Source organism: Lathyrus oleraceus, chromosome 6, assembly GCF_024323335.1.
Source record: "Lathyrus oleraceus cultivar Zhongwan6 chromosome 6, CAAS_Psat_ZW6_1.0, whole genome shotgun sequence".
In the NCBI taxonomy this organism is placed as follows: Eukaryota; Viridiplantae; Streptophyta; class Magnoliopsida; order Fabales; family Fabaceae; genus Lathyrus; species Lathyrus oleraceus.
The window spans coordinates 476,825,836-476,853,410 of record NC_066584.1 but is presented as its reverse complement, the minus strand read 5'-3'; the positions used below and the strand labels follow the sequence as shown (position 1 = coordinate 476,853,410).

Below are 27,575 nucleotides of genomic sequence, written 5' to 3'. Positions count from 1 at the left end.
AGCTTCACTGAACCTTTTCAAATATATGAAATCATTCATACAGGATTCTAAGAGTGTATATAAGGCTTTATACATCAGAAAACAAACTACCTCTTTCATGATTCATTTTTACATAATTCATAAATTCTTTTCAAGTGTTCATACAATTTTTAAGTTTTTGAAACTTTGCATAAATTTCATATCTTATAAAAGCTTCAATAACATTATGAGCACTTAATGCATATATAGTTCGAATTGTAATTCAAGAAAGAGAAGTCCAATATTTCATGTGTTAATTTGGAATACAAGCTTACAAGTAATCTTCTTCGAAGATATTGACAAAGTGTGTGTGGTTTACTTATTCATAAAGGTGTGGTGATAAGTTTGCATAAAGAAGAAAGTAGTGTTCTTTCTTTCTTGTTCTTGTTGTCTATGTGTTAGAAGATTGTAAAGAGATTTTTGTGTGAGACTTATACAAAGATTCTAAATATAGTGGAAATCCTCTAAGTAAATAGAGGGATTGGATGTACCCTTAGGTTGATAGGAGAAACCAGTATAAATCTCTTGTGTTTGTTATTTTATGTCATTTACTTTCTGCTTTAAACCTTCATCCTAAGCCATTATCATAACTACGTTTTTGATACTTGAAAAAGTTAAGAAACTTGTGCTAAAACGAGAAAATTTACCAACCCTAATTCCCCCCCCCCCCCCCCCCCCCCCCCCCCCCCCCCCCCCGGGTTGCATCTCATAGTTACAATTGACATTAGAGCAAGAGTTGGTAACTTGCTCCTAGATTCCAGAAAAAAATGACTTCCATAAAACCTTTCTTAAGAGAATGCTCTAGCATTAATAGACCATCTAGTTTCACCGAAAAGTGCTATGATTTTTGGAAAATCATAATGCAAATATGTCTTGAACCACAAGGTACAGAAGTTTGGAATGCTGTAAAAAAAATGTAAATTCATTCCCAGTTTAACGATTAATAGGGTAAATCAATCTAAACCTAAAGGAGAACGGAATGAAGAAGACAGTAAGAAAATTCATCATGATAAGAAGGCCAAAAACATCATTACATCTGCTTTAGGCATGGACGAATTTTTTAGAGTGTCAAATTGCAAGACCACAAAGAAAATATGGAAAACCTTGAAAACCACACACAAAGTAGCTGAAGAAGTAAAGTGGTCTAGATTAACCACTCACTCACAAGAATATGAAATGTTCAAAATGCTATCCAGAAAAAAGATTATGAAATTGCAATAGAGGTTCGCCCATTTAACAAACCACTTAACCACTCTTGAAAATACGTACACCAACAAAGAAATAAATCTAAAAGTTCTTAGATCCTTGATAAGGGCGTGGCAATAGAAAGTAATGGCAATATCGAAAAAGAAAAGTCTTTTCAAAATAACATTGGTTGCATTGTTTGGCAGATTACAAGAACACAGATTGAAACTTGGTCGTTTACTACAACATGAAGAACAAGAGAAGAAGCATAAAAATATATCCTTAAAAGTAGAATCAAATGTAATTGCTCACAATGATGATTTGGACGGTGATGAAAATAGTAATCTCCTTGTCAAGAAGTTTGTCAAATTCTTAAGAAGGGATAAAACAATGAGGTTCAAACAAGAAAAGAGATTTGAAAAGAAAAATGAGACATCAACTTCAAATCAGAATTTAACATGCTTTGAATGCATAAAAGTCAGGACACGTCAACACCAATTGTCCATCTCTTCAAAAGAAAAGTGACTTCAAAGAAAGAAGGAATTTAAACCAAGAAAGATTGATATTGCATGGGAAGATAATGAAGTTAATTCATCCTTAGATTCAAAAAAAAAAAAGAACAAGCACATTTCTCCTCGATGGTCTCACATTACTTAGTAAAAGAAGACAAAATTTTATAATAAAATTTATTTTTATTATAAAATAATTGATGAGTGATAAATTAATTTTATGATAAGTAGGGATGAGAATAGACCAGACCGGCCTACAGGGGCCTATATAGCCTAGCCTATTTTAGGTTAAGTCAGGTCAAACCTATTTAATAAAAAAGTCAGGCTAAAATTTTTTTTAAAGTCTATTTAATTAAATAGATCAGGCTTAGGCTATTAAAAAAAGTCTATAAAACCTTATAGGTCTCCCTATATTTTCATATATATTAAAAATAGTCTAAATAGACTGACTTATATATGCATATATATATATATATTAAAAAATAATAAATATATTGACCTACATATGTATATATATTAGAAAAAATATTAAATAAATCTGCATATATGCATATATAGACGGCGTATGAGTCTTCTTAAGTAATATGGATTAATTGAAAACCTTAATAAAAAACCGACTTTTAAATAAACTTTCAGATCAGGCCATGATTTTAAAAAGGACATGTCAGACCAAAAATACAGTCTATAGTAGGTCATAGGTCAGACTTAGGTCTTGTAAGTTTATCGCAGGTCAGACTTAGATCTTGTAAATTTATCGCTGGTCATATGCATACCTTCTAAAGTTTAATCTAACCTAATCTATTGTCACCCGTAATAATAAATGAGTTTATAGTTGTTGACTTACAAGTTATTAGATAATTTATAGTAGATAAGTTAACAGATTAAATTTATAATTTTTTGTCAAATTAGAGATTTAACTACCTAAAAAATATGAAATGGTAAAACATGTATTTACTTAATTTATAGCTTTTTAAATTCAAATTACAGAGAAAAAATTGAGATAAAAAATAAAACAATGAACTATAAATTATAAACTTTAAGTTATAAACTTCTTAAATTAATTTATCAAAATAAAACTATAAACAGATAGAAATAAGCTATAAATTTGTAAAATGACAATTTTTTAAATAAATATTTTAAAAATATATAAATTTATAAACTATAAGACATAAACTATAAATTCAAAAAATGGTCTTTCTAAAATCATTTAGACAGTTTTATTATATTTGAATGTCACAATAAATGATAAAAAATTATTTGTTCATTGTTAATACCTAGTTAATTAATTATCTGATATAATAACATCTCCAATAAAAAAAAAATCATAGAGGATTTTATACAAACATTAACTCCTATCTTGTTCTTTTTATTAATAAAAGAATTTTATGTGACAACTTGAATTTCATAAAATTTAAAGAAAAACTCAAAAAGGGGATAAGAATACTCAAAAGCATAATTGTATAATTTGCTTAAGAGTTGTACAATTTTTAACTATTGGAATCAAATTTATATACTTGTGTAAAACTGATATAACATTATAAGAACTGTTTAATAATAACCAAAAAAATTTAAATTAATTAATGTAGGTATTCTAAGAGTTTCAATTTTTAACGAAGTTTCAGTCCCGAATCTAATCTCCTGATTTCATAATATACACGAAGATCCCAGAATTTATTTATTTATAATGTTGGAAAGATTAGTTTCCAATCAAAATATGAAATGTATGGTTATATTACTTTTAAATAAAATCACATATCATTACACTAAGAATACACCTGAATCCAGAAAAGTTTCAAAATGTCAAGTTAACACTACCAAGTACCATTTGCATGTGCTGCTGCAACTTCATGAGGCTGATTTAAGCTCCCTTTTCAGTAATTCCTGCAAAGTCAAAATCACAACATTAAAATGGTGCAAGTGCAAGTTCGGTGTTATCGCAGTAGTGCCTAGTTTTGTAACATAAAGAGACAGTTCAAATCTCTGGCGAAGAATGTATAGCCTCGTAGTGTTGCATTACCGCTTTTGTGGCAGAAACTGCAATACGCTCTCTTTCCTTCTTCTTGCGTTTACATTCTCCACACCAGCTAGGAAATTCTCTTTGGTATTTCTTGATCTCTCTAAATGCCGAACTACATGAAGATCGATGACAATAAATATGCTTGCAGTATAAGAATTTGGATTAACACTCACGTTCGGGTCAAACCCAATATAATTTTAAAAGAATGACAGCATTCATTACGTTTACAATGAAAAAGAAGTATGAGAAAAGTGATGTAAATACCTTCTACACCATAGAATTAAGTTGATCCGATTCCCAGATATTGTAGGTCTGGCACCATGACGGTGGCGACCAGAATGAAGGACTGCCTGTCCTGGAACATGAGGATAATCGAATATTTCCTGCATAGATATGTTTGGAGTTTTAAAGAAAAAAGTCAACGTGAAATTCAGATAACATATCACCTATGTTTGGTCAACATCATCTTATACCACACAAATGAACCCAGAATATTTGTCCTCTAACAAAAAGGTAGCAGACATACCCCTGATTGGGTCTCTGTATTCACATGTTCATCACATCGAACGCCTCGGAAGAACAATTCTCCACCTGAAAACTGTGTTCCCAGGCAAATATTTAAGGTGACTTCTGCATCATCCACGTGGAACCCTGTAAAACAAACTTTTTAGATTCCAACAAAAGCATATAAAGCAAACAAGAACGAAACAGATTTAGTGGGGAATAAAATCCATGAGATTCAATTATTATGATTTATGAGGCTTAACAAGGCCTCAAAAGTCGGTCTTTCTTTGAACGGTAGAAGCACACAGTTATAGCAGCTGCTATCTAGGATTGTATTTCTTACTGTATTACATTTCAAAATTCAAAGAAAAGGAAAATTACACAGCAGAAGCTATACCAGCTTAGAGATGAGTCTCTATAGTGAGTCATGGGGGTGAATACAAATATCCTGCTAGGGTACTAAAAAGAAACTGAATGACTGAAAGGGGTTGTAAAGCAAAAAAAAAAAATCAATAAAATTGAACAAATATCTCTGTAGTTCAGGTAATCATGAAATTTTCAATGCATTTCTACTATCTTATACTTTGATTTTTTAGTCAAAACAAAATAATTGAAATATACAAGATAACAGCTGAATGTAAATAGAATAGAGAATTGTGAAAGTAGATTGATATTATGGTACTAGATATGTTCATAACATTATGCGTTATTCAAGTTCAAAATTTTGATGAAGTTTCGAGCTAATAACAAGTTGCATAAGTATGAAAGAAGTTTGAAAAACCTACCAAGTTCCACATCTCTATTGGTTCCATATTCAACAGCAAAACCATGATGAGAGTCCAGTGTGGATCCACCAATTTCAGAAAAGAAAACTAAAAAGAAGAAAAAAAAAACTCAAATTGTAAAATTGCGTATTGTTTGTTTATCTTTGTCCTATATTCTCATCCATTCTCATTAAGAAAAATAAATAAATAAAACCTCGAGCTATAGGACGTATGAAATCATTCATCAATTTATCAAGCATGGATTCCAGGCCAAAATCATCAAGAACAGCACCATATTGATTCATTGTATTAGGTCGCATGATTCTGAATTTGGTCTCATGGACCCATCTTTCAAAATGATCTACCTAAGCAATCAAAACCTGATAAGAAAATACAAAACACTAATATAGAACAGATGCAATGATATATGCATGAAAAGGAAAGAAAAGGAATGTGATACCTCAGATACCAACATTTCACAAAAATGTGGTTGAAATATTTCAAACGTATAAATTCCTCTGGAGGGTTCTGCCAATATACTTCTGAAACCCGCTTCTGTATTTTCTTTAATAGCTCTGAGAAATGAGGGTGCAAAAAAGTTTTCACTGAGCATAGTATACATCTCCTTATGAAGCGGCTATAAAACAAATGTGAATAATTGGTAAGATAGGGCGTGATTTCTACATAAATGTTAGAAATTCTTATATTTATGTACTAATTCCCGATTATAATATACAAACAATGAATAAAATATGCCCCCTTCAAAAACAAAACCATGTTTATCCCATGATTTACAAAACAATCTTAACAAGAAACCAAAAGGATTTTCTAGCATTCAATAGAAAACTTACAGGATAATTTAATATTATATTTTGCCTGTATTCCTTCTGCTTTTGCATCTGTTCAATCCAACATAGAACAACCAAAAACTCAGAAAGTGAACAAAACCAGGCTAAAGACAAAATAATAGGAAGAATAAGAGAAACCTCACTCCGACTGTAACACTAGGAGAAACTCACTATCACAAAACAGCATAGTTAGGCTCAATATTTATCATCGCCTTTTAGGTTAACAAGTCATTTTTTTTATTACATTAGCTAACTAACATATGTTGTGATACGCGCTCAAATAGATAACAATTTGAAACTGAATTATATTTATATTCATATTTAGAGGACGCAATATTCTTTTAAAACTCAAATGCAATGCTATTCATGATTTCCTACAGTCTAGGTTGAGCTTTATATATTGAAGTGGTCAGACAGTGGTACGTACAAATAATGCCCTTCTCATACATCTGTGAGTAAGCAAATTTGTAATGTAATGTGCCTTATTTCTTGGCAGTTTGCAAGACATATAAAGGAATAACTTGGAGTGAAAAAAGAACTTCTTAGGTGGCTCTAGAAAATGCAACCTAGTGATGCCATCACGACAAGAAAACAATATTACATTCCCAACAACAACTGTAGGAAGCAAATACAGAAGTGTAGCCAACCAGATGTATCATGTGTAGAAAATACACAAACAGGTACTTTTATTGAACAAAAGGCACACAAATTAAGTTCCTGTTTGGATAAACAACTTAATTTAGCGCCTAAAGTATAGGCACTTATCATATGAGTTTTATGAAAAAGCAGTTTCTACTAGAAAAGATATAGGCATATAAGTTATAAGTTCTTTTCATCAGTCATCCAGAAGAGCTTATAGAAATAAGCTGAAAACAAGTTATGGACATGTCACAAGCCCTATAGCACCGACACCTATGAACATAGGTGTGTCAGGTGTCTGAAACGTGTCAGTGTCCGACAACGACACGACACCAGCACATCTGATTACGTTAAATTTATTCATATTTTCAAATTATTATCAGTGTCAGCGTGTCACTGTTGCTTCGTAGGTCATAAGAAACATGTTTCCCTTAACTCTCCCAAGGAGTCTCTCATGTACTTATGTACATAGATAACCTCAAATAAGTTAATTCAAACAACCCTAAAGATAAGATTGGCACTAATATTTTTTGGGGGGATAATGGCATTGATATATGAACTAGGAAGACAAATCTAATAACATAAGTGATTTGAAACTATGTCTTAACGAAACAGTTAACAGAAATCACACTATCACAGTCAGTATAAGCATCTACTCAGCACTAAAACATATAAGAAAATCCAAATTGTAAAACTCAACTTTCCCTAATTTCCAATTTTCCCCTAAATCCTCTTAGAAACTCTCAAAATCTCAAAATCAAGCAACTAGACATCACATTCACAGTCACATTCAGCTTAAGCATTCTACGCAGCACTCAAACATATAAGAGAATCCAAACTGTAAAATTCAACTTTCCCTAATTTCCAATTTTCTTCCCATAAATCCTCTCAGAAACTCTCAATATCAAGCAACTAGAATATATATCACGAACCTTAATGATTATGGGCAATAAATCAAAATCAAATTTTTATTTAAGAAATAGGAAAATAAAAGGTTTAGCAACTCAAAAACCCTTGTGGGCAACTGAGAATTAAACCATTAGAGAAAAAAACACAAACCCTAATGCGTTCGCTGTGAGGCAAATAACGGAGTAGAATGTTGGACATGTAGTGAGCTTTGAGGTCTCTAGATAGGTTAAGAATATGAGAAGGAAGATGTCTCTCGAGTGAAGTGAAAACAAGAGGGTTGAAATCCAAAGGAAGATCTTCATAATTATCAGGCATGTGATCAATTCTAGGGTTTCCGAGAAGTCTGGTTATGGAATTGGAAGCACCAACAACACCATTGCTGCCGTTAGTAGCAATGTCTCCGTTGGAAGCTTGAGCTCTGCGTTCCAAGGAACCATTTTGATGGTGATGGTGATGGTTATGCATGCTGATGTTGTTGTGTCCTAGGGTTCACTCTCTCTTCTTCAATTGATTTCTAGCAAAAATTTAAAATCAGAAAGGGTGAAGAGGAAGATGGTGGAATAATTAAGGTTTTGATTGTTTCTCTTATTAAGATTTGTGTTTTATTATTTTAGTTATTTATAAAATTAATAAGAGATTTTTTTTTATTTTATTTTTTTATAAAATTAATAAAAATATTTGGAAGTCGTTACTTCAAAATTAATAATAATTTGCAAAAGAATTTCGTTAGTGAAAGCATAAAAAAATCAAAAAATTTATATCTAATTTAGATTAAAAGTGAGATTCAATAATCAAAAATTAAATTAAATCATATAGAAAAAAATTATTTTAGAAATTGTCAATTCAATTCGATAAGGATAGTCGAATATTAATAAGGATTGAGAGATGGATTAGAAATTAATATGAATTATATCTAGAATATGGAGTTGGTTGTCGGAATTTCACTAGCTTCTTTAAAGATTGTGTTCATATCGTCGTCGTTCTGGAATCTTGAATCGATCGAGTAAAAGTTCAAAAATTAATAAAAATTGGGATTTAATGTCAAAGTAGATGCTAATGACTTCTATTGAGAGGATATTTAAGGTTTGTTTGATTGAGTTTTGATTTTTTATTCTTAAAAATAATTTTATAAATCAATTTTGAAAATGATCTTTTTTTAAAATAATCATTTTTTTCAAGAATAATTCAAAAATAACCACAATTTCAAAGTATTTACCGATATAACCACTTTTCAAATAAATGAACTAAGATGCAATTTGCTACGGCGCATGCAGCATGCATGTAAAATGTAGGAATATGTGTTACTGCAATTGGGGCATGCATGTGGCTACTCTTTATTTTTTTACATGCATGCGCCAATTGCAGTGGCGCATGCTCCTACATTTTATATGCTTTTACATGCATGTGTCAATTGCAGTGACGCATGCTCTTACATTTTACATGCAGTGGAATAGAAAGTAATAGCCTTCTAAGCTTGAATGTACTCCATTATGGCGTTCATGTTCCCTTGAAAGATGTTCATCTCGCCTTGGAACTGAGTCAATGTTTCCTTATACATAGCATTCTCTTGTTCCAGATCTTCCATGATTCTCGATTTGTTAGGTCTCGTGAAGTACTGGTGTCGAAGAGTCTTCGTCTTTATGGCTGAAGAAAGGACAAGGTGAGCTTTTTCTAGTTGATAGTCATGAGATGCAAATGCATGAATGCACATGTTGGAGGTGGAATGCGAATAATTATGCAACATCCATAGATTCAAAGTATTGATGATATAATAACTCTGGGTCAAAACTCTGACATATATACATTAATGCAATAATGACATGCAATAGAGTATGTTAATTGCACAAAATAATCTGGATAATCCAGGTATTGTAACACCCCGATTATCGTTAGAATAATTTAAATATTATTTAATAGGATTATTTGAAGGTAAAAAGGAATTTTTAAATAAAATTGGGAATTATTATTATTATTAGTGTTATTTATTTTAATAATAATTAAATAATAAAATAAGTGGAATATGAAGAGTGGAAGGGTAAAAGTGGAAATTGGATAGAAAAAGATTCCAAAGGAGAACTCAGAGTTGGTTTTTCACGTATTGTGTCTCAGAGTCAGAGAGAAAGGGAAACGCTGAAGAGAAAGAGGAAGAAGAGGAAGAGGCCAAAGATTTCTCGGAGCTTCCTTCAATCCAAAGAGGTAAGGGGTCTGAACCTTATTAAACAATGATATGTTGAAATTGGTGAAATATTGGGTGAACGAATTTGGGGTTTTTAGTCGAAGGAATTCGTAGAAATTATATGCAATGATGTTAGGATGGTGAAATCGAATAGGAGACTAACTGTACTAGATGATATGAGTGAGTTTATGTGAAAATTGGACTGTTTAAGGATGAATTTGGATAGATCTCGTAGCAGGGAAAGCCATTGCAGATCTGGAAACTTGGTCTCTGGTCATACGCGTATGGCACTAGGCAATACGCGTATGAGACTGATGGTACGCGTATGGCACTAGGCAATACGCGTATGGATGAAGAAGATGATGTTTTGAACGTGGGTTGGTCTCTGGTGGTACGCGTATGGGAATGTGATACGCGTAGCATACGCGTATGGACATGGGCAATACGCGTATGGATTTGGCCAGGCGTGGGCAATACGCGTATGAGCATGGGCAATACGCGTATGGGCAGACTTGTGGTCTTTCCTGGCTGTTGTTGTGCAGTTTCGGTTGTTTAGGCTGAGCGAGGTAACTTAGCTGATGCATAGTATACGAGGGATCAATTTCCGTTGCTTTGAGTGGTATAGATATTAGTAGAGTGCGATAATACTGTGTTTGATTATGTGGCATGAGGTGATATGCTCTTATGATAGAATGTGTTAATGATGATGATAACATGACTATATGATGCTGTTGTTGCTATGTTGATTATGATGAATGCTTGGTGTGCATGCATTCATGAAAGGCTGATGCCTAGTGATGAACGGACATGAGTTCCAATGATGTTGTTGACTCCGGGCTTGTTGAGAGGCTTGGTTCCTTACGGGGAACTCGGATTCTATGGTGATGAATCTGGGAGTGGTGATCCTGTATTGGTCACAAAATGGGTATACCGAGTCGTGTTGAGTCATGCATGGGTGTGTGCATTGCATTTGATGTGCTGTGTTGTTGATGTTCATGAGTTATTGATTATGATGATAATGATGAATTGTGTTGGTATATGTGAAATATATTTAGGTTTATATTTCTGTCGTTATATTATTATTTAATAATGTAATTCTCACCCCTTCTGCATGTGTTTATGTTCATCTATGATGAGCAATGTGCAGATAAAGTGGAGTAGCTGTTGTTGAGGTTCGAAGGATAAGTGTAGAGTTATTCTACAGAGTCGAGTCAAATGCTCTGGTCATGTGACACCGGGGATTATGGGATTCGATAGCCAAATTATCTTTATTTATGTTGTTTATGATGAATAATTGTTGAGATGTTTTGTTGAGATCATGTCGACACATTATTATAATACTTATGTTGTTGTCCGCTGCGAAGTTTTAAATCAAATAAATAATATGTTTTATGTTGTGATGCGATAAGTGTTATGTTTTATGAAATGTAAACTCTTCTATGAAGGTGAGAAAAACAAGAAAGGGGGGTTTGAATTGTTTTAAAAATAAGCGCTTTTGCAAAATGAAATCACACAATGATTTTATACTGGTTCGCTTATAACACAAAGCTACTCCAGTCCACCCGGCCAAGGTGATTTCGCCTTCAACAAGGACTTAATCCACTAATCTTGAAAGATTACAAACAACCCCTAAGAGAGAAGAAAATCTCTTAGTCCTCTCAAGTCTACAGACTACAAAGAGTCACTTGAGGAAATCAAATAAAAATAGATACAAGATGTGTAATCTAGAGTGCTTCTAAGAAAGCAAATATTACAAACTTAAGAACAAAATTTTTCACTTGATAAGCAAAAGCTTAGTGAAAATCTTTGAAGAACAAAGATGTTTTTCTTGAGCGTGATATGATTTCAGTATAGTTTTGGCTAGTGATTTCTTCGTGTATACTGAATGAGATTTCTTCTCTTATTTATAGGAGTTGAAGTAGAGTTGAAGTAGCGTTGAGTCTGTTGGATATTGAGATGTAGTTACGCCATTCCATTAATAGCTTCTGCAGTAGACTTTTTCACTTAGAAGTGACTACTTACCACAATTAGTATCTTCTCTCTTGGAAGTGGAGATTAACGTCTCTTTCTAATTGAGGAAATCCATTTGCAGAACTTTAACTTGGCTTAAACGTTACTTCATCATGATTAACAATTCTGATTAGAGTCTTTGTGTATCTGGAGAAACTTGCTTCTGATGTTATCTCTTGAAAGTTCAGATGGCGCTGATAACTTCAGAATTTCCAGAAGGCATTTGTTCAGAGTCAGAGCTTCTAGACTTTACTTCATGTTCAGATGCTTCTGATACTTTGCAGTTTTGTCCAGAGTCAGAGCTTCTTGAAACGAGATTCCTCTTTAGATTCTTCTGATACTTGAGATTTTGCATCTGATCTTGTTTTGCATCTGATGACATCATCAGATTTATTTCTTCTTTCTTTAGAACCTTGCACACTTAGAAACTTTTCGTTAGGGTGTCATTTTTGGTTTCATCCTTTGTTATCATCAAAATCATGGAATCTATTGTAGAACTATTTTTGTTCTTACAATCTCCCCCTTTTTGATGATGACAAAACAAATAAAAATTATCAGATGAAACATGAAAAATATTAGATCAGATAGACAAAAGCTCCCCCTGAGTTAGTACTAGGGAGTTCAGAAGTTCTTACCAGAGCTTTCCAAGTAATTAGGTTTCTGAAAACTTTCTGCAAATGCTTAACTTTAAAGTTAGAGTTATTTAATCAGAGCTATTATTTAATCAGAGCTATTTATATCAGAACTATTTCTATAATTGTTGCAGAATGCTTAAGGTTTTAGACATAATTTTCATCAGAGCTATTTAATAATTTCTCCCCCTTTTTGGCATAATCAAAAAGGCATAAAACATAAAAAATAATAGAGAGAAAAACACTTCATTAAAAAACATAAAGGCAAACAGCAGTCAAAAACAACAGATTCAAAGAAATATCAGAGCAAAAAAAAAAAGAAAAGACAGAAGCAATAACACTAGGCAAACAAAAGAAATCCTAAGTGCCTAAGGGTTTGGAGGAGGAGGAAGTCTCTGTAGTAGCATAGCAAACATATTCTGGAGGTTTTCATTCAGAGCGTCTTGCTTGTCCATCCTTGCCCGGAGCTCACTCTGATCTTGCTTGATCTCTTTCTGATCTTGCTTGATCTCCTTCAGAGTGTTAAGAATCAGAGGGATCGCAGAGGAAGACTCCCCCTGAATCAGAGCCTGCTGAGCTTCAGCTTCAGCAGCAGCTTGGGCTTCTGCATCTGCCTTAGCCTTGGCTTCTGCTTCCTGAATTCTCAGAAGTTCTGCTTCCTTTGCCAGGCGTTCTTCTTCCAACCTCTTAGCTTCTTCTTCAGCTTCCCTAGCCAATCTTTCTTCTTCCAATCTCTTAGCCTCAGCTTCTCTAGCCAGTCTCTCTTCCTCTAACCTTCTGGCCTCAGCTTCTCTAGCCAGTCTTTCCTGGAGTCTTTCCTCAGAGTCTCTGATGTAGCCATTTCTGACTTGTTCAGAGATACTCTTCAGCCTATAAGACTCAGAGGTCATCCAACTAATAACTCTGTTCCAGTGTGTCCTAACAGATTTAGGATCATCACTGACTTCAGAATTTTTAGCCAGAGACTTGATCTTCTGGACTGAAGCTTCTGCAACCTGTATAATGGCCTCCTCAAGGGTAGGTGTGATAATTTTAGGTTCAGGTTCAGGTGAATGAGGTGGAGAGTTTTGAGGGCTGAGATTTAGAGGTTGAGGTTCAGTTTCTGGTTCTGGCTGGGGTTCAGATTCTGCTTCTGGTTGAAATTCAGAATCTGGGTCTGGTTGAAGACTGGGGGATGAAGCATAGAGTGGGTTTACATCTAATGGGTCAGAGTCTGGGCTAGGTACAGCGGGAATTAATGGTGGAGTGATATAAGGTTCAGATGGGCGAATTACAGATGGTTGAGTTTCAGAGGGTGTGGTGGTTGTTTGTGGTGGAAGGGAAGTTTGATTTTCAGAGGTAATGGTGGTTGTTTGTTGTGGAATAGAAGTTCGGAGGGGAGAGGTTACTTCAGTTTGTGTTTGAGTTTGTGGGGCGAAATTTTTAGCATAAATTTCAGCTATTGTTGGGGAGTTTGGGTCAGAGTGTTCTTGATCAGAGGACTCATGATCAGAAGACTCTTGGTTAGAAGAAGGAGAAAGGTAAGGGGGTGATTCATACTCAGAGGATGATGAAGAGCTGTGGTGATATAGTTGATTAGGGTCAGAGGTTGTTGTGAAGTTACGGGCAATTTTTAGAACAGGTGGAGGTTGAGAGGTTCTAAAGGTTGAAGGAGGAATTTCTGAGGTTGTAAAGATGGGAGGTGTTGGGAGAGGAGTAGAAGAAGCCATTACAGGTACAGAAGTAGCAGGAGGAATGGACTTACCAGAAGAAGAGGAGACTTTCAGAGGAGCTTTGGTTCCAGAGGATTCTCCAGTTCTGGGTTTCTTTGCCTTCCTTGCTTCCTCAGCTATCTTCTTCTCAGAAAGGCCTCTTTTGTATCTGACCAGATCTTCTACAGAATCCAGACAGTCTTCAAGGCGGAAATCAGAAACGTCAATGCCTTCATCCAGACGATCCTGAAGGTAGATGGCAATGGCATCTCTGGGTTCATTCTTGAAGAACCTTTCAAGGCCATGAGGCATCTTCCTCTGATCCTTCAGAGCTTCCCAGGTCACATTCATAGTGGGCTTGACTCTGATGTCTTTGATGATTCCCATACTCCTCAGATTTTTGGCATTGAGAGGCTTTCCAACGTCAATTGCCAGATCATCCATACATCTGGTCTTCTCCAGAGCATCTACCAGCCCATGCTCAATGAAGATATCAGAGAGCAATCTTCCCAGAGGAACGTAGGATCTGGGCTTCATATTATTCCTGGTTTCTCTGACTGAATCCCTCAGATATCTGAAGAGGAGAACAGGGAGGTTGATCGGAATACCCTTCTGAATACAGTAGAGGATGCATTTCTGATCAGCGTTGATATAATCTGAAGAGTTGGAGGCTGGACGATGATGGATTGTTCCCAGAATAATCTTCAACCAAACTCGGAGGTTCTGATGAAGCTCCTTGTTCTTAGAGGGGTTTCCTTCAACATTTGCTTTGAAGATTGTAGGGTTAATGACTTCTGTGATGCGCTTGGACCTTGGAGGAATGTTGTAAATCCTTTTACCTCCAGTTCTCTCCATGTTCAGCAAAGAGGCAATAGATGCTTCTGTGATGATGATCTTCACTCCCAGAACAAAAGAAACAATGAACTCATCATCAGCATCTGCACATCTCCAGAACTCTTTCACCAGAAGAGGATAGATTGGACCATACAATCTGTTGAAGTAGTTTTCCCAACCTTGCTTGCGAAGATCTTCAGTTAAATCAACGCCATTTCTTCTCAAATTCTCAAAATCTACCAGCGATTCACATAGAACATCCAAACCTTCAAAGGGAGTTGAAAGGTTTATGTGTTGTTCGCGTTCCAAAATGTGAGGTTCTTTGTAAACTGGGGTTGTGGTAACATCTACAACCATGGGTGTTTGAGTGTTTGAGGTTTGGGGGTTAGAAGCAGCTTCCATTTGTTGGGAGAAGTTAAAAACTGCTTGTTCTTGAGGATTCATGACGAAGATTGATGAAGAAAAATGAAGAACTGAGAAGGTTGCAGAGAAAACTTCGAGAGAGGGTTTAGGGTTTAAGAGTGAGTGAGAGTGATAAGTGTGTGAAATGTGAGAAAAGTGTTTATATACTAAGGGTAAAAACACATGCAAAACGACACACATACCAGCGTTAGCACAAAAACCAAAATAGCACATTTGGGGGAAAATGATTACAGCTCATTAATGAATGTCTAATCCCAACAGTAAGCACACTGCTCAAGGAGATTTCAAGCGTTCTGACCTTTGATTTCTTTTGACAGCTGTCTAGAAGTTCTAGGGTTAGACGCATGTTCCCCACGTGTTGATGTTTCTGATCTTCAGGAATACCAAAGGATTTCTGAAGATTTCTAACTCAGATATCTTCTTAACTTGGTAGAAGTATCAGAGTCAGAGGCAGAAGTGTATTTGTTTTTATCAGATTCTCATTTTACATGTTCAGAGCCAAATTTTACTCAGGACAATTTTTAATGTTCAGATTTTCTAAGATGAAACGAAATCTATCTTCAGCTAGAGGCTTAGTAAAGATATCTGCCCATTGATGTTCTGTATCAATGAACTTCAGCGTTACTATCCCTTTCTGAACATAGTCTCTAATAAAATGATGTTTTATTTCTATGTGTTTGGCTCTGGAATGTAGAATGGGATTCTTACTTAAACAAATAGCAGCAGTATTATCACAAAGGATAGGAATGTTACTCTCAAATATCTGTAGATCTTCTAGCTGATGTTTCATCCAGAGCATCTGAGTTGTGCATAGTGACGCTGAGATATATTCTGCTTCTGCAGTTGATAGAGCAATTGTTGACTGTCTTTTGCTAGCCCAGGAGATTAAGTTGTTTCCCAGAAACTGGCAATTTCCAGATGTGCTTTTACGTTCTATTCTATCTCCTGCATAATCTGCATCACAATAACCAGAAAGCCTATACTCTGATGTTTTCTCATACATCAGGCCCAGGTTAGGAGTTCCTTTCAGATACTTAAGAATTCTCTTAACAGCTGTTAAATGAGATTCTCTAGGATCTGATTGGAATCTGGCACAAAGACAGACGCTGAAGAGAATATCAGGACGAGTAGCAGTCAGATAGAGAAGAGAGCCTATCATACCTCGATAGAGCTTCTGACAAACCTTGTTGCTTACCTCTTCCTTCTCCAGAATGCAAGTTGGATGCATGGGAGTCTTTGCAGAATTGCATTCAGACATATCAAACTTCTTTAGAACGTCTTTAATGTACTTGCTTTGATGAATGTACGTGACTTCTGGAGTTTGATTGATTTGAATTCCCAGAAAGAACTTTAGTTCTTGCATTAGACTCATTTCAAATTCTGCCTGCATTAACTTAGAAAATTCTTGGCAAACAGAAATATTAGCAGAACCAAAAATAATGTCATCAACATAAATTTGGCATATCATGAGATCATTTTTATGATTTTTACAGAAGAGTGTAGAATCAACTTTCCCTCTGATAAAATTTTGTTCCAGAAGAAAATTACTTAAGCGTTCATACCAAGCTCTGGGAGCTTGTTTAAGTCCATATAAGGATTTCTTAAGTTTGAAAACATGTTCTGGAAAATTTGAGTTTTCAAAACCAGGAGGTTGATTTACATACACTTCTTCTGAAATATAACCATTTAGAAATGCACTCTTGACATCCATTTGGTATAATTTTATAGAGTGATTAATAGCAAATGATACAAGAAGACGAATAGACTCTAACCTTGCGACTGGAGCAAAAGTTTCATTATAATCAATACCTTCTTGTTGACTATAACCTTGAGCTACCAGTCGTGCTTTGTTTCTGACAACTTCTCCTTTCTCGTTCAGTTTGTTTCTGAAAACCCATCTGGTTCCAATGACATGAGTGCCTCTGGGTTTAGGAACAAGATCCCAGACATCATTCTTGGAGAATTGATCTAACTCTTCTTGCATAGCTGCCACCCAATCGTTATCTTGAAGAGCTTCATCACAGGACGTAGGCTCAATCAGAGACACTAGTCCCAGAGGAATATCTTCAGAAGTTCTGAAGGTAGATCTGGTTCTAACAGGTTCATCTTTGTTTCCCAGAATCAAATCTTCAGATACGTTGCTACGACTCTTGACTTTCCTTGGAATTTCTGGAGATTTAATTTCTTCAGAGTCTGGAGTGACAGGTGCTTCTGGAGTTTTCTCAGATTCTACCAGAGTGATCTCTAAATCTGCAAACTTTTCAACTAGCTTTGACTTTTCAGGGTCAAGCTTATCATCAAATCTAACATGAATTGATTCCTCCACAATTTTGGTTTCTGTGTTGTATACTCTGTAGCCTTTAGAGCGTTCTGAGTATCCTAACATAATACCTTTCTGTGCTTTGGAATCAAACTTGTTCAGATGTTCTTTAGTATTTAATATAAAGCAAATGCATCCAAAAGGATGAAAATATGAAATGTTGGGTTTTCTTCCCTTACACAGTTCATAGGGAGTCTTATCCAGAATAGGTCTAATAGAGATTCTATTCTGAATGTAACACGCTGTATTTACAGCTTCTGCCCAAAAGTGCTTTGCTACATTTGTTTCATTGATCATGGTTCTGGCCATTTCTTGGAGTGTCCTATTCTTCCTCTCTACAACTCCATTTTGTTGTGGAGTTCTAGGGCAGGAGAAATCATGGGATATTCCATTAGAATCAAATAATTCTTCAAAATCTTTATTTTCAAATTCTCCACCATGATCACTTCTGACTCTAACAATTTTAGAGTCAAATTCTTTTTGCACTTTAGAACAGAAACTGGTGAATACAGAGTGAGACTCACTCTTGTGCCTTAGGAATTTTACCCATGTCCAGCGGCTGTAATCATCAACGATTACAAGTCCATACTTCTTTCCATTGACTGATGCTGTTTTCACAGGACCAAATAAGTCAATGTGAAGAAGCTCCAGAGGCTTGGAGGTAGAAACAACATTTTTCTTTTTAAAAGATGTTTTTGAAAACTTTCCTTTCTGACAAGCTTCACACAGAGCATCTGAAGAAAACTTCAGTTTAGGTAGGCCTCTGACTAACTCAAGTTTAGTTAGCTGAGAAAGTTTCCTCATGCTAATGTGGCCTAAGCGTCTATGCCATACCCATTGCTCTTCGTGAACTGACATTAAACATTTAACATTTTGATCTTTTAAATCAGAAAGATTTATTTTATAAATGTTGTTTTTCCTCTTGCCTGTGAAAAGGACAGAGCCATCGTTCTGATTAATGGCTTTACACGTTTTTTGATTAAAGATTACATCATAACCGTTATCACTTAATTGACTTATGGATAACAAGTTATGCATTAAACCTTCTACATAAAGAACATCAGATATAGAGGGAAGAGTACCATTACCAATAGTTCCGGAGCCTCTGATCCTTCCTTTCTGATCTCCTCCGAAGCCTACAAAGCCAGCGTCTTTAAGTTCCAGGCTTTGGAACATAGACTTTCTTCCCGTCATATGTCGCGAGCATCCAGAGTCCAGGTACCATGACTGGTGTCTGAACTTTGCTGCATAGGATATCTGCAACATAGATAATCTTATCTTTCGGTACCCAGAATCTCTTGGGTCCTTTCAGATTAGTTTTCCCAGAGTTTCTTACAACTTTGGGTCTTCTAGCATTTTTAAATTTGTGTTCTTGTGTGTGTGTATAGTGGTATGAAAAAGGTGATTTAATTTGGTTACTGGTAGAAGTTTTATCAGAATCAGAATCATACCCAATTCCCCTTTTATTATTCTGACCTACTCCATAAATCATGGATGCCATAATACTCCTATTTATCCCATTCTTCAGAAATTGTTGAAAGGCTTCTTCATACTTATAAATAATTTCATTTGAAGTTTGTGGTGCTTGAGACAACACTTCTTCTAATTTTAAGCTTTTTGTTTTAGCTCCATCTCTTTCTAACGTTAAAGATTTGATTGTATCTTCATGTGCTAGAATTGTTGTCTCAAGTTCACTACATTCTTCAGATTTTGCTTTAAGAAGACCTTTAATGCTTTTAACTTTTTGTTTTAATTTCTGAAGAGAGGTAAGAGTTTCTGATAAACATGATTCTAAGTCAGATCTAGAAAGTTCAGAAAATACCTCTTCAGATTCTTCATCTGAGCTGCTGGATGTGGTAGCCATAAATGCTACGTTGGCTTGTTCATCAGAGTCAGATTCTGATGATCCTGAATCACTATCGTCCCAGGTGGCCATTAATCCTTTCTTTGTTCTGAAGGCATTTTTCTTGAAGCTTTCCTTCTTAGAGTTATCTTTCTTCAGCTTGGGGCATTCATTTCTATAATGACCTGTTTCTTTACATTCAAAACAGGTAATATCTTTATTAGGTTTACCTTTTGAAGTTGACTCTGATCTATCCCCTCTGGGTCTTGATCTTCTGAAGTTGTTGTTGTTCCTTCTTTTCCAGAGTTGCTTAACTCTTCTGGTTAGTAAGGACAGTTCTTCTTCATCATCAGAGTCTTCAGGTTCAGAGTCGTCAGTATCTGCAGTTTCTGCCTGGAGAGCTTTGGTTCTGTCTGACTTCCGTCTTTCAGGTCTGGACTTCAGCGCCACTGACTTGTTCCTTTTCTGAGGCTCATCCTCCTCTAGTTCTATCTCATGGCTTCTGAGAGAACTAACAAGTTCTTCAAGGCTGATACTGTTCAGATCCTTTGATAACTTCAGAGCAGTAACCATAGGTCTCCATTTCTTTGGCAGACTTCTGACAATCTTCTTAACATGATCTGCAGTTGTGTATCCCTTGTCTAGCACTTTAAGACCTGCAATAAGAGTTTGGAATCTGGAAAACATAGCTTCTATAGCTTCGTCATCTTCCATCTTGAAGGCTTCATATTTCTGGATCAACGCCAGAGCCTTCGTCTCCTTGACTTGGGAGTTTCCTTCATGGGTCATCCTTAGAGAGTCAAGTATATCTTTGGCTGTCTCTCTGTTGGTGATCTTCTCATATTCGTTGTATGATATGGCATTTAGAAGTATTGTTCTGGCCTTGTGATGATTTTTGAACTCACGTTTCTGATCTTCTGACATTTTGCTTCTGGGAACTTCAGCTCCATTTAAGGTTGGAGGTTTGTATCCATCTGTGACAATGTCCCAGAGGTCAGCATCATAACCAAGAAAGAAACTTTCGATTCTATCTTTCCAGTAATCAAACTTTTCTCCATCAAAAACAGGAGGCTTGGCATTGTAAGAATCTTTCTCATTTGAGTGGGCCATTTGTTTTTCTCGCACTGGATCTCTCTACACGGTTAAGTGTTTGATTTGAAAATCAATAACAGAGCCGGAGCTCTGATACCAATTGAAGGTGAGAAAAACAAGAAAGGGGGGTTTGAATTGTTTTAAAAATAAGCGCTTTTGCAAAATGAAATCACACAATGATTTTATACTGGTTCGCTTATAACACAAAGCTACTCCAGTCCACCCGGCCAAGGTGATTTCGCCTTCAACAAGGACTTAATCCACTAATCTTGAAAGATTACAAACAACCCCTAAGAGAGAAGAAAATCTCTTAGTCCTCTCAAGTCTACAGACTACAAAGAGTCACTTGAGGAAATCAAATAAAAATAGATACAAGATGTGTAATCTAGAGTGCTTCTAAGAAAGCAAATATTACAAACTTAAGAACAAAATTTTCACTTGATAAGCAAAAGCTTAGTGAAAATCTTTGAAGAACAAAGATGTTTTTCTTGAGCGTGATATGATTTCAGTATAGTTTTGGCTAGTGATTTCTTCGTGTATACTGAATGAGATTTCTTCTCTTATTTATAGGAGTTGAAGTAGAGTTGAAGTAGCGTTGAGTCTGTTGGATATTGAGATGTAGTTACGCCATTCCATTAATAGCTTCTGCAGTAGACTTTTTCACTTAGAAGTGACTACTTACCACAATTAGTATCTTCTCTCTTGGAAGTGGAGATTAACGTCTCTTTCTAATTGAGGAAATCCATTTGCAGAACTTTAACTTGGCTTAAACGTTACTTCATCATGATTAACAATTCTGATTAGAGTCTTTGTGTATCTGGAGAAACTTGCTTCTGATGTTATCTCTTGAAAGTTCAGATGGCGCTGATAACTTCAGAATTTCCAGAAGGCATTTGTTCAGAGTCAGAGCTTCTAGACTTTACTTCATGTTCAGATGCTTCTGATACTTTGCAGTTTTGTCCAGAGTCAGAGCTTCTTGAAACGAGATTCCTCTTTAGATTCTTCTGATACTTGAGATTTTGCATCTGATCTTGTTTTGCATCTGATGACATCATCAGATTTATTTCTTCTTTCTTTAGAACCTTGCACACTTAAAAACTTTTCGTTAGGGTGTCATTTTTGGTTTCATCCTTTGTTATCATCAAAATCATGGAATCTATTGTAGAACTATTTTTGTTCTTACATTCTACAGTGTTGTCCTCTGATAATATATATATATTATGTCGTTTGGGTAGAAGGGTGTTACATTAGTGGTATCAGAGCATTGTCAGTCCAGTCGAGTCATATGGTGAAGTTTTCCCTGTTGGTCGATTAGTGTAAATGACACTGTCGATATTTAACGGTTGTGGTTGTGTTGTGCAGAGTATGGCTGGAGAAAATGACCGTGCGATTGCTGAGGCTTTGGCTGCTATGGCGCATGCTATGCAGGCGCAGCAGAATCCGCCGGTCGACGAGTTTAAGAATTTGGGAAGGTTCCTGAAGAATAACCCTCCTACATTCAAAGGGCGCTATGATCCAGATGGTGCTCAGATTTGGCTGAAGGAGATTGAGAAGATTTTCCGGGTGATGACGTGTACTGAAGCACAGAAGGTGCAGTTTGGTACGCATATGTTATCTGAGGAGGCTGAAAACTGGTGGGATAACACTCGCCAGAGAATTGAAGTACCAGGTGCTGAGATGACTTGGGAAAGGTTCAAGACGGCCTTTCTGGAGAAATATTTTCCTGCTGATGTGCGATGTAAGAAGGAGATGGAATTTCTAGAACTGAAGCAGGGTAACATGTCTGTTGCTGACTACGCTTCGAAGTTTGAAGAGCTGGTGCAGTATTGTCCTCACTATAATAATGCTGATGCTGAGGGATCCAAGTGTGTCAAGTTTGAGAACGGGTTGCGTCCCGAGATCAAACAAGGCATTGGTTACCAGGAGATTCGTAGGTTTCCTACATTGGTTAATAAGTGCAGGATATTTGAGGAAGATAGCAAGGCTAGGACTGCTCATTACAAGAGTCTTAGTGAGAAGAAGAATAAGGATCGTGGTAGTCCTTATGTATCTCCGAATGGTAAAGGTAAGCAGAAAATGGTAGATGAGAAGAAGCCAAGTGGGGGAGGATCTTCCATAGCTGGTAAGTGTTTCAAGTGTGGCGAGCCAGGCCACCGTGCTGATAGCTGTACCAAGAAAGTGCTGAGATGTTTCCGATGCGGTCAGACTGGTCATAGAGTTACGGAATGTAAGGATGCTGGTCCGACATGTTTTAATTGTGGCGAGAAAGGCCATATCAGTTCGCAGTGCTCGAAACCGAAGAAGGCGGCTACTGCAGCTCATACTACTGGTAGGGTGTTTGCTCTGAGTGGGGTTGAAGCTCCTAAAGAAGATAATCTGATTAAAGGTACTTGCTTGATTAATAATGTTGAATTGCTTGCTATTGTTGACACTGGTGCTACTCATTCGTTTATTTCGTATGAGTGTGCGACCAGGATTGGTGTGAGTATGTCGTCCCTAGGCGGAAGTATGGTGATAGATACTCCTGCTAATGGTTCCGTGAAGACTTCTGTTGTCTGTCGAGGTTGTCATTTGACGATCTTTGAGAGAGAGTTCGTGGTTGATTTGGTGTGCTTGCCCTTGCACCAAATTGATATTATTCTGGGAATGAATTGGCTAGAATTCTATGGTGTGTTTATCAACTGCTATAGGAAGACGGTGCGGTTTTCTGAAGTTGGTGAGAATGATGAGGCAAGACTCCTATCTGCTAGGCAGGTGGGGGATTTTGTGAAAGATGAAGCTCAGATATTCGCTTTATTTGCGTCTCTGCAAGCGGATAAGAAAGTGGTGAGTGTAGAATTGCCTGTTGTCTGTGAATTTCAGGATGTGTTTCCGGAGAATGTAAGCGATTTACCTCCAGAACGTGAAGTCGAATTTGCCATTGACTTAGTACCAGGTACGAGTCCAGTGTCGATGTCTCCTTATAGAATGTCGGCAACTGAATTAGTTGAATTGAAGAAGCAACTTGAGGAATTGCTTGAGAAGAAGTTTGTGCGTCCAAGTGTTTCTCCTTGGGGTGCACCAGTATTGTTAGTGAAGAAGAAAGAAGGTACGATGAGGTTGTGTGTCGATTATCGGCAGTTGAATAAGGTGACTATCAAGAATCGGTATCCATTGCCGAGGATTGATGATTTGATGGACCAGTTGGTTGGAGCTCATGTTTTCAGTAAGATTGATTTGCGGTCGGGTTATCATCAGATCCGAGTGAAGTCAGATGATATTGCGAAGACTGCTTTCCGTACGAGGTATGGTCATTATGAATACACTGTGATGCCGTTCGGTGTGTCTAATGCTCCAGGTGTGTTTATGGAATATATGAATCGTATATTTCATCCGTACCTTGATAATTTTGTTGTGGTGTTCATAGATGATATATTGATATATTCTAAGACGGAAGAAGAGCATACAGGACATCTGAGAATTGTTTTGCAGGTGTTAAGGGAAAAGAAATTATATGCAAAGTTATCTAAATGTGAGTTCTGGTTGAAGGAAGTGAGTTTCCTTGGCCATGTGATTTCGAGTGGTGGGATTTCTGTTGACCCTGCTAAAGTGGATGCTGTATTACAGTGGGAGACTCCGAAGTCTGCTACTGAGATACGCAGTTTTCTGGGGTTAGCTGGTTATTATCGCAGATTTATTGAGGGCTTCTCTAAGTTGGCATTGCCGTTGACGCAGTTGACTAAGAAGGGTCAAGTGTATGTGTGGGATGCAGCTTGTGAAGCGAGTTTTGTTGAGTTGAAGAAGCGATTGACCAGTGCTCCAGTGTTGATCTTGCCTAATCCTCGTGAGTCCTTCGTTGTTTATTGTGATGCTTCTTTAATGGGTCTTGGTGGTGTTTTGATGCAGAATGGTAAAGTTGTAGCTTATGCTTCTAGACAGTTGAGAGTTCATGAGAGGAATTATCCTACGCATGATCTAGAACTTGCAGCTGTTGTATTTGTGTTGAAAATGTGGAGGCATTATCTGTATGGTTCCAGATTCGAAGTGTTCAGTGATCACAAGAGTCTGAAGTATCTGTTTGATCAGAAAGAGTTAAATATGAGGCAGAGAAGGTGGTTAGAATTACTGAAGGATTTTGACTTTGAAATGAGTTATCATCCCGGTAAGGCTAATGTAGTTGCAGATGCGCTGAGTAGAAAGTCTCTACATATGTCTATGATGATGGTTCGGGAGCTTGAGTTAATTGAACAGTTCCGTGATATGAGTTTGGGTTGTGAAGTTTCCGCTGATAGTGTAAAGTTGGGTATGCTGAAGTTGACTAGTGGAATTCTGGAAGATATTCGGAATGGTCAGCAGGTTGATGTCGCCCTAGTTGATCATATTACTATGGTTAACCAGGGTAATGGTGGTAATTTTGAGATTGATAAGAATGGCATCCTGCGATTTAAAGGTAGAGTTTGTGTTCCTGAGGTGTCTGAATTGAAAAAGAGTATTCTTGAAGAGGGTCATAGGAGTGGATTGAGTATCCATCCAGGTGCAACTAAAATGTATCAAGATTTGAAGAAGTTGTTTTGGTGGGCTGGTATGAAAAGAGATGTTGCTAAGTTTGTGTATGCCTGTTTGACTTGTCAGAAGTCAAAGATTGAACATCAGAAACCGGCAGGTATGATGCAACCTTTGAAGATTCCTGAATGGAAGTGGGATAGCATTTCCATGGATTTTGTGACGGGATTGCCGAGGACGGTGAAAGGTAATGATTCTATTTGGGTGATTGTGGATCGGTTGACTAAGTCGGCGCATTTCTTGCCGATGAGGATTAATCACTCTTTAGAGAAGTTGGCGGAGTTGTATATTGAAGAGATAGTGAGGCTGCATGGTATTCCATCCAGTATTGTGTCTGATAGGGATCCCAGATTTACTTCTAGATTTTGGGAAAGTTTGCAGAAAGCGTTGGGGACTAAGTTGAGGTTGAGTTCGGCTTATCATCCTCAGACTGATGGTCAGACTGAAAGAACTATCCAATCCTTGGAGGATTTGTTGAGAGCTTGTGTGTTGGAGCAGAGTGGTTCTTGGGATAGTTATTTGCCGTTGGTGGAGTTTACTTATAATAATAGTTTTCATGCTAGTATCGGTATGGCTCCATATGAATCATTGTATGGTAGGAGGTGTAGAACTCCATTGTGTTGGTATGAGTCAGGTGAGAGTGTTGTACTCGGACCTGAGATTGTGCAGCAGACGACTGAAAGGGTTAAGATGATTCAGGAGAAAATGAAGATTTCTCAGAGTCGTCAGAAGAGTTATCATGATAACAGGAGAAAGGCACTTGAGTTCCAAGAGGGAGATCATGTGTTCTTGAGAGTTACTCCGACGACAGGTGTGGGTAGAGCTTTAAAGTCTAAAAAGCTTACTCCGAGGTTTGTGGGTCCGTATCAGGTTTTGAAGAGGGTTGGGGAAGTGGCGTATCGGATAGCTTTACCGCCGTCGCTTTCTAATCTGCATGATGTGTTTCATGTATCTCAGTTGAGAAAATATATTGCGGATCCTTCGCATGTTGTTCAGTTGGATGATATCCAGGTGAGGGATAATTTGACCGTTGAGGTGTTGCCAATTCGGATAGATGACCGAGAAGAGAAGACCCTGAGAGGTAAGAAGATTGCTCTAGTGAAAGTTGTTTGGGGAGGTCCAGCTGGTGAGAGCTTGACTTGGGAGCGTGAAGATCAAATGAAGGAGTCGTATCCGGCTCTATTTGCTTGAGGTATGTTTTCGAGGACGAAAACTCTTTTAGTGGGGGAGAGTTGTAACACCCCGATTATCGTTAGAATAATTTAAATATTATTTAATAGGATTATTTGAAGGTAAAAAGGAATTTTTAAATAAAATTGGGAATTATTATTATTATTAGTGTTATTTATTTTAATAATAATTAAATAATAAAATAAGTGGAATATGAAGAGTGGAAGGGTAAAAGTGGAAATTGGATAGAAAAAGATTCCAAAGGAGAACTCAGAGTTGGTTTTTCACGTATTGTGTCTCAGAGTCAGAGAGAAAGGGAAACGCTGAAGAGAAAGAGGAAGAAGAGGAAGAGGCCAAAGATTTCTCGGAGCTTCCTTCAATCCAAAGAGGTAAGGGGTCTGAACCTTATTAAACAATGATATGTTGAAATTGGTGAAATATTGGGTGAACGAATTTGGGGTTTTTAGTCGAAGGAATTCGTAGAAATTATATGCAATGATGTTAGGATGGTGAAATCGAATAGGAGACTAACTGTACTAGATGATATGAGTGAGTTTATGTGAAAATTGGACTGTTTAAGGATGAATTTGGATAGATCTCGTAGCAGGGAAAGCCATTGCAGATCTGGAAACTTGGTCTCTGGTCATACGCGTATGGCACTAGGCAATACGCGTATGAGACTGATGGTACGCGTATGGCACTAGGCAATACGCGTATGGATGAAGAAGATGATGTTTTGAACGTGGGTTGGTCTCTGGTGGTACGCGTATGGGAATGTGATACGCGTAGCATACGCGTATGGACATGGGCAATACGCGTATGGATTTGGCCAGGCGTGGGCAATACGCGTATGAGCATGGGCAATACGCGTATGGGCAGACTTGTGGTCTTTCCTGGCTGTTGTTGTGCAGTTTCGGTTGTTTAGGCTGAGCGAGGTAACTTAGCTGATGCATAGTATACGAGGGATCAATTTCCGTTGCTTTGAGTGGTATAGATATTAGTAGAGTGCGATAATACTGTGTTTGATTATGTGGCATGAGGTGATATGCTCTTATGATAGAATGTGTTAATGATGATGATAACATGACTATATGATGCTGTTGTTGCTATGTTGATTATGATGAATGCTTGGTGTGCATGCATTCATGAAAGGCTGATGCCTAGTGATGAACGGACATGAGTTCCAATGATGTTGTTGACTCCGGGCTTGTTGAGAGGCTTGGTTCCTTACGGGGAACTCGGATTCTATGGTGATGAATCTGGGAGTGGTGATCCTGTATTGGTCACAAAATGGGTATACCGAGTCGTGTTGAGTCATGCATGGGTGTGTGCATTGCATTTGATGTGCTGTGTTGTTGATGTTCATGAGTTATTGATTATGATGATAATGATGAATTGTGTTGGTATATGTGAAATATATTTAGGTTTATATTTCTGTCGTTATATTAT

At 36.8% G+C, this 27,575-nt stretch overlaps 1 protein-coding gene across 1 annotated transcript; it reads right to left on the bottom strand.

Moving 5' to 3' along the window:
• Window positions 1-3,364: 3,364 nt before the first annotated feature.
• On the bottom strand, window positions 3,365-7,983 carry LOC127095449 (2-oxoglutarate and iron-dependent oxygenase domain-containing protein CP2). Its single transcript, XM_051034136.1, has 9 exons — window positions 7,544-7,983; window positions 5,849-5,896; window positions 5,458-5,634; window positions 5,212-5,362; window positions 5,019-5,105; window positions 4,256-4,380; window positions 3,994-4,112; window positions 3,730-3,841; window positions 3,365-3,593 (listed from the first exon to the last, which is right to left on the bottom strand). Exons 1-9 carry the CDS (start codon window positions 7,856-7,858, stop codon window positions 3,558-3,560), a joined length of 1,170 nt encoding a protein of 389 aa, XP_050890093.1. The 5' UTR covers window positions 7,859-7,983; the 3' UTR covers window positions 3,365-3,557.
• Window positions 7,984-27,575: the final 19,592 nt, after the last annotated feature.